Source organism: Magallana gigas, chromosome 1 (assembly GCF_963853765.1).
Source record: "Magallana gigas chromosome 1, xbMagGiga1.1, whole genome shotgun sequence".
Taxonomy (NCBI): Eukaryota; Metazoa; Mollusca; class Bivalvia; order Ostreida; family Ostreidae; genus Magallana; species Magallana gigas.
The window spans coordinates 40,375,087-40,388,125 of NC_088853.1; the positions used below are offsets into that span (position 1 = coordinate 40,375,087).

At 33.1% G+C, this 13,039-nt stretch overlaps 1 protein-coding gene across 1 annotated transcript; it reads left to right on the forward strand.

Annotated features, from left to right (window-relative positions):
• Positions 1 to 3,680: 3,680 nt before the first annotated feature.
• Positions 3,681 to 12,534, forward strand: LOC136270218 (uncharacterized). The gene is made up of 5 exons (XM_066067152.1): positions 3,681 to 3,758; positions 8,017 to 8,192; positions 9,544 to 9,749; positions 10,465 to 10,518; positions 10,920 to 12,534. Exons 1-5 carry the CDS (start codon positions 3,742 to 3,744, stop codon positions 12,063 to 12,065), a joined length of 1,599 nt encoding a protein of 532 aa, XP_065923224.1. The 5' UTR covers positions 3,681 to 3,741; the 3' UTR covers positions 12,066 to 12,534.
• Positions 12,535 to 13,039: the final 505 nt, after the last annotated feature.

Sequence of the window (13,039 nt, forward strand, 5' to 3'; positions counted from 1 at the left end):
GATTAAGGTTACTTTGAAAGAACTCAAACAGTGACGAAGTAAAATTAACAAAAAATGCCAACCCATGCCAAACAACCATTTTCTTTTATTTGCTTCTTCTCTAAATCAAGGATGCTTATATATTTTTTTAACCAAAGATGTACAGTATATATAGTTATGCGATATTGTAAATATGTGTTTGTCTAATAAGACAGGGAACGTTACTTTTTCACTGTGCGAGCAAATTATTATTTTGTATTGTCCGTTTTAGGTTGAAGTGTACTCCAGTTTAAATGATTTTTTATGAAAATAACAGTACTGCTCATATGGGTATTGCTAGTTCACTTCTAAGAACCTATTATTATCACATAGTTTTGTCCCTCTCAGGAAAGAGCTCATTTTTGTTGGTTTTGCTAAAATTTAGACTTAGATTAAAATGTGTATATATATATTTATACCAGTATATTAGAATGGCATTTTATAAGAAATGATCTTTATTATTTTGCTGAGCACAGTTACGTTTTTGTCTCTGTTGAACTGGTTTTGGTTTAATAACCAAAATCAAGACAACCAACGTATCAGTGGAAAATCTGGGAAAACAGTATATGACTCTATTATTGTTATCATTTAGTTTTGTCTCTCTCAAAGAAGAGCTTATTCTTAGTTGTAGTGTTTTTTCTTTACTTGCTGAAATAAGTCTGCGATTTAGGTGTACATATTTTAAATGTGATTGTAAAACGGAAAAAGTTGCCCATATATAACTGCTTTTTGCTTTCTTGATATTGTTACTTTGTCTTTGTCAGTGCTAAACGGAAATACAATATAGTTAAATACCTCAATTGTTTTAATCGCACAGATTATATGTTACTAAACAATAAATAAAAGCATTCTGTACTAGTATTTGCTAGTAAGAGCACTAAGGTTACTTTGAAATATTTTAAACAGTTCCGAGGTAACACTAAGATGTAACCCAAAAAACCATTTGCTTTTATTTTTACCAAAGATGTCTATATTAAAAAGTTAAATCCTTCCCAAGCCAATCATGGCTTATAAGGCTGGTGCTTATACCCGGTTTCCGTGGTGCTAAGCGGATGAGAGTCGCAGACTCCCCCTGGATGGGACACCAGTGCATCGCAGGTTAACTCCCCAGCCTAAGCCGGTACCCATTTTCAGCTGGGTGGACTGAGACAACGCAGATTAAGTGTCTTGTCTAAGGACACAACACACAACATCAACCGCCCACAGTGGGATTTGAACTGGGGACCTCTCGGTTACCAGCCAAGCCACTAGAACGACTGAGCTATGTGCTCCACAAAGATGTCTATATAGTTATGCGATATTGTAAATATGGGTCTAATAAGGACCTGCACTGTGTACGTTTTGTTCGTTTTAGGTTGTCAGGTTGTATGAGATGTGTAATCGGGTTTAATTAATTTTAAGAAGGATGGATGTTTGAAAATAGCGGTACTGCTTGTAAGACTGTTTAGTATTGCTAATGAATTTGCATGTCAACTATTTTGATGATCAGGGTTGGAAGTTAATCCTAGTTATATAGTAAAGGAAAATACTGGTATGTATAAGAAATACAGCATTACTACTCTTGGGTATTTAGTTTTATATTGAAAATATCAGTTGTTTCCGTAACAACAACTAACGTAAATATGGAAAATCAGGTAAACATAAAAACAGTGAATGGGTTACTCCAACCATCCTACTGTTACATTGTAACACTTACATTGTCTCTCTCTAAGAAGATCTTATTCTTTGTTGATTTTGTTTTGCCGAAAGGATGATCAAGTTTGTAATTATGTCACAAAACTCAGTTCCCTTTATTTTGCTAAAATTATAATATATATATACAAATGTATATGCTTTATTGTATTCCTTTTTTTATTAATTTCATAATATTTAATTTCTTCCATAAATACAATGCAATTAATACTGACTCTGATAAAAATTAATTTATCAAACACTTGATTTTTTATTTAATTTTAGGAAATTAATTTTTAAAAAAGGGATCTAAACCTTTTACTGTGGTATTAAATCAGTATTTCTACAAAGTACAATTTATACCAACTACTTCTTTCAGGCAAGTGGATCCAATATACTCATATCATTTTCTATTGTGTGCAGAAGTTTTTGGAATCTTAATCCCTAATAATAATGATATTAGGGGTATAACAATAGATTGAATATAATATAAGCTTTCCCAATATGCAGATGACACTTAATATTTGATGGTACGCCCAAGTCAATGGATAGTATTCTAAATTAATTAGACTATTTTGCATATAACCCAGGGCGTATAATTAACTATCCTAAAACTTAAATCTGGGATCGGAAGCAAAAAGCACTCAAAAGAAGTTTTTCATCATACACGATGGAAGTTAGCCCAGAATAATCCCACGTTTGACCTTGGGGGGGGGGTCCATTGATCTAAATAAAACGATTGGATTAAACTATCCTCATGATCCTATGAAATGTAAAGAACATACACAATTGATAAATCAATGGCAATTAAGAAAATTAACTGCAATTGGAAGATTAACATGCAGTTATAAAATCTTGAATCATACCTAAACATAGCCATTTAATACTTACTATATCACACCCAAGTATAGAATATCTGCAGCAATTAGAAAAAAAAACATCATTCTATTATCGAAGATACCTGATGGATGAAATAAATGACAAGAAGAATGTTGACTAGTTGCTTTATTCTAGTTTGGCGTTACTGGCCGCAGTGACTTTAGGCTACCAATGGGCTGCCTTACAACAAAATTCAAATAAATGGTGACGACCTATCAACAGGCTCATTGTGCAGTGGGTAAACGCAAATGCACAAACGTCACAAATAAGTAAATTGAAAGTTCAAATCAACACACATTAAATTTGTCAATAAATTGTACATGTAAATATAAAATATTTGTGCGAATGGGTAAACGCAAATGCACTTTATAAGTTCAAACTACATTGTACGTGGAACTTGTCCTTACATGTTTGTGTCCATTAAAATAGTGAAAGTTATGGTACAATAAGTAATGGGGAAATGCTCCAGTATGAACACACAGCATTTGAAACACATCAACATGAATTTGCCACACATAAGCTGATAAGTTGAAATTGGATATCATATGTAGCGCCGTCGTGCGGTAAACGGCTTCTTAATGGTTTTTTACAAATTTCAATGGATTTAATAATTCCAATCTAACTAAGGTATTTCCTCCACATCCTCAATGTTTTAAAATCAGACAATCACAAAGTTTATATACAATTTATTTACATGGCAATAATCCCGAGAAACACATATATAACACGCACAAAATAAATAATATCCTTTGAACGGCTCTATAGAATGAAGTGAACGAAGTGCGCACAGTGCGAAATCTGTACCCGTATATATACACACTGGCCGATGCTCATAAGGAGCATCGCCATCAAAACAAAAGAATTACGTAATGGTCACGCCGATGCTCGCAAGGAGCATCGGGTAGCTATTTACATGGACGCATATAAACAAAATATAATGAACCCCACCCCCAGGAATCCGGGGTCACCTAATTGTCACAAGTCCTAGTTTGGGTGCCTTGCGCCCATTTACCGAGGGATATTTTCTGTCGGGATCGAAAAACTAGTCGATAAGCATATTTAGGACTGAGTTAGTGCGTTGAAGTTAGTGCGTGCTAGCTTGACTCTGGTGTTTATGTATTCATTGGAAATTTTAAGTCCCTGTGCTGCAACAAACATGTCTTCAAATGCAAAATGGAAAGTATTCCCAAGTAAGTCCTTTTTTGGGGGGTGGGGGTGGAGCACTGTCAGTATGAATTATGATTTTGTTCTCGTAATAGCATGGTCAATGTTAGGCCTGTAGTCTCTCCTTGTATAATTGTACATGTACAGTATCAGACTTATTTCTCAATTACAACAGAAATGTCCAAAGACCTACTGACCAAAAACCAGTTCTCACTTAGAATCCTCTCTCGACACTCAATCAGTATATTGTATGTATAACTATTGGAAATGCAATGCTTGATGTAGTCTTGGGTCTTAGGTGGAATAATACACCTGGAAAAAGTCACTCAAATTAACAGTAAATTATTTGATTATAAAAGATATAATGATAGATAAACCGTAAATATGTCAAATACGAAATGTGCTTTCGATCAGAGGTCAGCCATTCTGTGATGATGTGTTATTCCACCTGTTAATGGGATCAATCATGGAAATTAAACAGGTTTTAAATAATAAATAAGAATTATATTGATAACACAAGAAAAAAAAAATTTTACACATATATGTGTGTGGTTTTTTTTTTGGTATTAAGCTCTCTGAAATGTGCACTGCCTTGCAAAAACTAAATGATAAATTTTGCAAAAAGTCTTCTCTTTTTTTTTAAAAATAATTCATAATATACTGGCGTGCCACCAGTTCTCGCAATGTACTGGCAAGAAATAGTCATCATTGGGAACAGTTCGCACGCCAGTTAAGTTAAAACATTTGTTAAAGCCACATTACATTATGTGCAAATTAAAAGCTCTGTTAGCCTGCCATATTAGAATAGAATACAAAATTATTAAATTAGATGTATGTCTCAATTTTGGTAATGTCTTAGAAATGATTTAATTGTTAAACTAAAATTTTAAATATATTGACGGAAAACTTCCTACACTGTAAGCTCTATAGCAATTAAGATGACCTTGAAGAAAACAATTGTAAAATCAAACTTACTCTTTTAAACATTATTTTAGTTGATATACCAAATAGCTTCTGTCCCAAAAATTTAAGGTGCTTCACTACACTGAAACTTATACTTTTTAAGATACGTACTACGTCACAAGATGGCGATTTAAATGTTTTGTTAAACTGGTTGTATCAATCAATTCAGATGTATATCATCATAGCTCAGTGGTTAAAGTATCAGGCTTGTAAATCGCATGTCATGAGTTTGAATCCACCTGGGGGCTGGGGCTTTAATTTGTTTATGTTTACTGAATGAAATAGAAAATATGTAACTATGTTTATCTAAAATCGCACATTTTTTCGCCAATTTTATATATATACTTCTTATCCATTGTGCTTTCTATCATAATAAAGTAATTTTCTGCTGATTTGAGAAACTATTTCAAGGTGTAGTGAGGCACCTTAACTGGTTTATGGAAAAGGGGGCACTCACCTGGATATCAATCAAAACAAAAACATATAAAGTACTGTATATTTGTAATTATGGACCTACTCATAATTATGTTTGGTAACTCTGTATCAGGGATCCGTGTGATGGCAGCAATTTACAATAATCCAATTGCTTATATCTTATTTAGAATAGTTTCCTAAACTAATGTGAATGTTATTTATGAAATTGTTAAACATGTATACCTGTACAAAATGGTAAGGATCATAAATATGATATGAATATACTAATGAAATGTTTCTGATATTAGAAATGATTTAAGGTTGTAATGTATACGACATCTGTTGATATTAATGTGGATTAGAGTACATTATAATAAAATTAATTTTCCCGGTAAAGAATTTTCAAGTTTTACAATATTTAACCAAAAAAACCAAAAAAATAATACATGTAAAAATTTTTGGAAAATTAAACAATTTTAAAACCTCCAATGTGATTCAAACTCATGAGTCGTGACTTACAGATTCAAAGTGAACCCTTCAACCCGCTGCGCTTGGTTGTTAGGTGACAATTTTGGGAAAGAAACTATTTATAAAATTACACTTGATTTTATTGTTTATTTTGATAAATAGAACATCATAATATGGAGGACCGAGGTGTTCAATACCACCTTAATTTGTTATTTATGTCCATTCCCCTTTAGGGAGCTTCAATTGTTATCTAACAACTATACATGTAGGCTTCAAAATTTGTCGAGTAATGAAACATACCTGAGGTCAGTACTAGCTATGCTAATCAGTGCATTTTTATCCACAGAATTGTTTAAAATTCAACGTACATCATAATTAATAAATGTCCTAGAAAAATTAAATGCTATGTAAAAGTCAAACAATTATTGTTAAATTGGTAACTTGACTTAATGCGATACATAGACTAGTTTAATGCAAATTAAAGAAATGATTTATAGCTGTGCACTGTGACCATGCCCTGCTGTCAAGTACATGCTTCAGCGACTGTGTATGTCGATTGGGGAATTTAGCTCAAGGGGATTAAAATATTAAAAAAAAGGAAAAAGTCCAAATGACAGCTAGGATTAAAGAAATAATATATATAAAATCAAATGTTAGATAATTCAGTTTACACAGGCAGGTAACATCAATGAGCAAGTCTTGTTCCTATCTTCTAGTAATTTAGAGGAATAGGCTTTGGAATGCAGAAATCGTCTCATAAATTAACTAAACACCCGACACGTCTCTCTAGCTCAGCTCTGTATTCCTAAAGTCCAAGGCTGAAACACTAACTGTTTGAAATGTTATCAACAAGAATGAATCTTTTCCATGAATAGCATCGCACAATCATATTAAGTAAGTTATAGATATATAATAATATAAAATATATATTCTCAATAATAAGATAAGAAAGATATAAAATTTATTTAGATTAGTATATAGTATTTGTTTCTTTTACATCAAGCTGCTGCTTCAATGTACATTTTTCATGATTAAGCTTTCTTGCCTAGTACTTCATTGATAACCTATGATTTATATGACTGTCCGAGCCTCATTGATTAACAATATGATATGTTGATCTATGCATGCACGTTTATATATATATATATTCACCATTTTTTCTCAAAATGGTTGTTATCTTGAGCTGCATTCATGATGTGTCAAACTTTATCAATAATCTTAATATTATAATAATATTAAAACCTAAATAATAATTTTTTTTGATAAATAAAAGACACTCACAGTGCCATTTCGATTAAGACCTGATAGGTATTTTACTCTCCTTTAGAAAAGGGTAATTTTCAGATCACTAGAGTTTAAAAATTTGCTGCTTGCTATTGAGAAAATATTAAAAGTATATCATTGTACATGTATAGTTTGTTAAGATTGAACAATGTTTTTTTTTAAAGTGTTAAAAATTATTTTGAATTCCTTATGTCAAAACATTTAAACAATGTTAGGATCCAAACCAAACTGAAAATTGTCTAAGATTGGTCATTCATTGTGGTACATGTATGTAATTAATGACCATCAATATTCCTTTTGAGCTTTTGAGGGGTTTTATACATACCAAAGGGTTTGTTGTTTCACGGGCAAGGGGGGGGGGGGGTATGTCTTCAGACCAAAATACATTCCAAACAATGCATTTTGCTTTGTAACGTTTCAAAAACTAATTAACACTATTTGTCATCGAAACGACCAGTACTTGCATATTTTGAGAATAATATCCGAACACTTATACTTCCGCTCAAATTTTACAGAAACTGAACAAATCTCAGGGAAGTCTCATGAACTTATATTCGAGCACCTCTGGATTTATTACATACTTATCAACGATAAAGAAAACATTTTGAACACATTCGCAAGCCCTTAGGGTAATCTTGTTGTTCTCAGAGAATCTTTCTTACAAAAAGTCATGTATTCTGTATAGAAACAGTATCCTGCTTTTTAACACAGAATTATTATGGAGCGTGCAAGGAAAATCATATTGTTAAAATTGTGAAACTTTACTTTCAGAATAAAATGGATACTAGTGTTATTTTTATGAGAAGAATTTATATACATGATACATACTACTGTGTACAACAATATGGAATTCTTTTGTTAGGTAGTAAGGGTGCATGCTCTGAGCATCGTTTTTGAAAGTGGGGATGTGTGAACCAGATTCATTCAAAAATCTTGAGAAGAAATTATAAAAAATTTTAAATGAGAATTTTCGCCTAATCATGTAAATCCTAGTCAATTGGGGGTGGAGGAGAGGGTAGTCTGAGTTGTATACACATCAATCTATTAAAGTCCAATAGCTATAGATAGAAGATTAACACATCAAAGATCCATTTTTTGCTATATTAGACTATATGAAAAGTTAAACAGCTATTTTCATGTTCATTTTTTTTTCAGTATTATGCCACCTTGTCCAAAACATTTGCTTATCCTGTTTGACTGGGATGGCTGTACTGCAATCATTGAAAGTTCCAGAGTCCAATGTTCAAGGAAGAAAGTTCTTTCAAAGTCCAGCAGGGGAACTCTTTCATATGAAGGACGACTTCACAAAGTAGAAATTCTAGAACTTTCAGGTAACGACCAAATGATATTTTTTTTACTTCTTAAGGTCAGACGACACGTTGATCAATTTTATATATTAACTTTTTCCAGGAATTTGTTAATGGTTTACTGGTACTCTGACAAGCTTTCTTGCAAAAAATTAGGATACCCTACCAGGCATTTTTGCAAAATACTAGAGATTGCAATTTCCTATGTAATCTTGTAAATAAACTTGAATTGCTGATCTAAAAATAAATAAATACAGCACAATGAATATGACTATATTGGGCCGGGCTTCGAACTCAAAACCTCTAGAGCCTCGCTCCTGGAAGAGAGCGGCCACGGCTCTAACCACTCGGCCATCTAGGCATATATCCGTATACAAGTAAATTTTAATCATTTTAAAAATCATCATAAAAATAATAATTTTTATTGGAACTCTTTATTATGAGGAGATACAAAAAAAATGCTCAAGAAATGTGTCGTCTGACCTTAATTCTTATTTCATAACAAAATAATTTGTAATTTATAATTTCATGAATACTACACTAATGTGTCAAAAGTATGTCAACTTTTTTTTTCTCTATATATTTCATTGAAAACAAGACTAATATTTAAAAGGGTTTTTTTGTTATTTTTCGTCAGGTTTGAAGAAATTTATGTTGATTAAAGGAGATTCAATTTGCACTTTTTGACAAACATTGAAATGGTTTTTAAACAACTCATTTGTAAAATTTTGATGTTTCAAACACAACATGAAGATATTTTTTATGTGCTCTGCTAAATATCTTTTGTAAAATGGGAGCCCAAAAATCTTACGTTGGATTGTGAAAATCATATCACAAGAACTGAAAGACATTGACATACTTTTGGCACCTGTATCTACTCTCAAACAAAACATTACTGTTCATTCAATTCTAATAAGTTATAAGTCAATACCTCGAAAGAAGGGAGGGCATATTGCTTTGCTGCTGTCTGCCTGTCGGTTAGTTGGTTGCTCGGTCCACTATAGTTTCAGTTCATTTTCTTCACAGAGGTTTGCACATATTGTAATGAAATTTGGTATACTGATAAATCGTGTCAATATCTAGGTCAAATTCAATTTTGGGTACAATCTATCAATTTTAGACAGAGTTATGCCCCTTGGACTCAGAAAAATTCTATTTATTTACAGTTTACGTTCATTTTTTCGTGGATGTTTCCATAGGAGGGGGCATAAGTGTTCCACAAACATCTCTTGTTAATGAATTGGTTCATGTCTAGGAGCAATGTTGCATGACCCGATTATCTCTAAAATAATGTGAATACATTTTTATAACAGATGGATAGTTATTTGATTTCAGAGTTATGATACATGTACATGTACTTGACTTTCATTTGTAGACTCGAAAGAAGAACTTGAGGACTATGATACTGAATGGGAACAGACACACCGTGCACTTGCCATATCCAGTGAGAGGGAGAAACGGCAGAATTCAAAAGGGAGAAGGAAGATGGGTGGATATTTAGACATTTGGAATGATCCAGAGAGTATCACATCTGATAATGATGAAGCTGCAGAAGATATTCCTAGTACATCCCAATCCCAGGTAGCTATGATTAAACTTTAAAACTATTAAACTATAACTTATTTTAAACATGTATGTATTTTGCCATAATTATTTATGGGTATTAATTAAAATGTTTATGTTTTTTCTGTATCAATGACAATCACCCAACTCTTCCCTCCTGTTTATATGTTTATTGTATAATCTTTTTATTGCCCCTTGAGGGCCCTTAATTGACCAATAAAGAAGTTGAAATTTAAACAAAATTTTTACACTTTCAAGGTTTATCACCACTTTGAAGACAATTAGTTGCCCGGGGGGGGGGGGGGGGGGGGAGGGGGGGGGGTTAAAAATGTCTTACCCATCAGTTTATTGGTCTTTCGGGCACAAATAAAATTATAGTTTGCTTGCCCTCTAGACTTTGTCTGAACTCAAACATTATGACAGTTATAACATAAATGAAGTAAATTATTTTTAGCATTACTCCTTTTGATGATATTTTGACTTTTAATTGTGTGTCCAAGAAAACCCAAATAGCAATAATTTTGATCTTTCTATTTTAAGTTAAATTACCATAACAAAGGAAAAGAAACATTGTTTTTTGTACAGATGGCTCTGAATGGGCCATTCATATAACAAAAGAGTGACTATTAATTAAGCAATGTTGTGCATGTACATGCACAAAATTTATGCCCTAGAATTTATTTTGAGAATCATAAAATGGTATAAATTTAACACCGTCTTTATTGTATTACAGCAGCAACAATCACAGCAAGAGGATACACCAGTCAGCTCAAGATCTTTTAAAGAGGTATGTTTTTTTTAACAATGCAGTGTAAAAGAATTATAGTTAATTTGGCCAAATATCTGCCCCCAATCTTAAGAAATTTTCAAATACTAAATAGTACCCAAATCAGATCTTCGTAAAACCATTAACAGATGTTGTCTATTGCATTATTCTTAATATTAGTCATTAAAGTCAACAGCCCAATAGATGTTTATCAATGATATCACTAAAATAGGTTAATTCCCACAATTATTCAAACAAATGAATATATTGTCAATTTTCCATCATATTTTGCCTTTGGAAGTATATCTTTGCTGGACTTTAATATCAGGGGTGAAAAATTGTAATCTGTCCTTTTGTGTGGAGTAATATATATATGTATCTTAACGTAACCTGTCATATTAAAGTAAAACCTTCTTTTTCAGGGATCCAAAGGCCGCAAGATTACAGTTTTGTTTGAAGGACTGGCTGACACAACAAATTCAGATATTTCACCAAAACGTTCTCCAATGTATTTGGATGATCTGACAACAGATGAACAAGAAATCGTCGTTCAACAAGTTCTGTACTACGAGCAAGGGAAAACAACATCTTCTTCCCAAACAGATAAGGTTATAGTGATTCAGGATGAGAAAGAAATTTTGGAGCTGATTACAGACAGCAAAGTAAAGAAAACATCTTCCACCCAAACAACATTGGTATCAACAAAAGTGACAGCCACGCAGACAGCCACACAGACTGCCACACCGCCCATACAAAAGCCTGGCCCGACATTTGCAGATGCCGCTGTGCAGACTTGTCTTTCTACACCCCAAGAAGATTACGCCCGCAGGATGGAACGCAAAATTGATGAAATTCTATCCATTGTGAAAAAGAACGACCGCCGTGATCAGTCTCTTAGTGTGAGTGAGGTGTACCAGTGGGCAATGGCCAATGTACCGAATGGGAGCACTATCCAGTCAACTCCAACTATATCCATCTACAGAGAGGAAGATAACATGGAAAACACTGCTACGCCTATTGAAACAACTCCAAGGACTATGAGCATTCCATCTGTTGTAACCGAGTTGTCACCAATCACCAACTCGGAGAACATTCAGAGGGAAAGTGTTAACAGCCCCGACACAGATGCTGCAAATTCTAATGTGACTGTGCCCAAAAAAACCCTGTGTGATCGTGAACCACTGAAAGAGTTGGTGCCAAACAAGAAGAGAAGACGAATCCTGGTTCCTAACTGTAAGAAAGACTACACTGTGAAAGAAATCTCCTGTCCAGAGGATGTTGAGGCCGGGCAGTATGAATTCAAGATGCGAAGAGAACAACTTGAGAAGCTGCATGGATCCTCCTGTTCAGAGGGGAACTTTTTGTGGAATGTTGTTAAAACGGTGTATTCTGACCATGAACTCGTTGGAAATAACTTTTTTGGAAGAAAGAACAGACCCGCTCTATCCCCTCGCCGTGTGCATCTTATTGAACATTGTTATTTGGACTTCTGTGGTGACAACATGGACGAGTTCACAAAGGCTGTGAATGTGATCAACAGTGGAATCAGAGCAATTTCCAGGAAGTGACAAAGTACAATTGAATTTGGAGTATTAGCATCGATTTGAGCTACATAGTTAATGCAAAACCTTCTGCAATATGTATAGATAAATGATTACTTTAACCTGTACAACATTGCAAATTCAACTGTTGTTCATGTATATTTCAATTAAAACAATCTGTCATTCTGTGAAAAATTACTACATAGTTACATTATAAAACATGTACCTCATGTATGTATTGTGTAGTAAATGATCGGTGCATTATCATTGTAATGCTCTTTTCTGTATGTATTTATATATACATGTTGTATATTTCATGTGTCATGAATGGGTTTTTTTTATTTAATAATTTATTGCACTTTAGTTCTACATATATTTATCAACACTTAGCAAAGATCAACACGAATGATGTTTTGTGAGATGATCAGAGATACTAGTATGTATTATTGCATATTGTTACATTCACTTCGAAACTTAATAAATTCCTTTGAACATCTTTCCTGGGTTTTATTTCATCAGGATAATAGAACACTTGTCAGAGTGAGAAACAGAGCTCACATTTCTTTCTTTTGTAAACAAAGCTCAGGTCATGTGTTCGTTTTAAATCAAATGTTAGTAACTATTTCTGTCCAAAACCAATCAGTAGATAGAAAAATCAGCTTGATAAAGAAGTTATATGGTATATTGAAGTGATGTAAACAAAAAATGGCACACGCCTTGTTTACATTAATACAAAGAATTGCGAGCTCTGTGTCTTGCTTGTAACTCTACAATTGACGCTCAAATTTTGGTTGATCATTTAAAATGTCTTTATTGTGATTATGCCCCTTATTCGATACTTCCTTGAATTTATTGTTGAAATGCAAACAAAATGCATGATTTAAATATTTTGTCAGTATTAACTCTTAGAAGGTGACAATAGAGTAGACTCACTTCTCAGAAAATAAAACACAGTTGGGATTTTCAAAATTCATTTATCGACATATATTCAATATGTATAG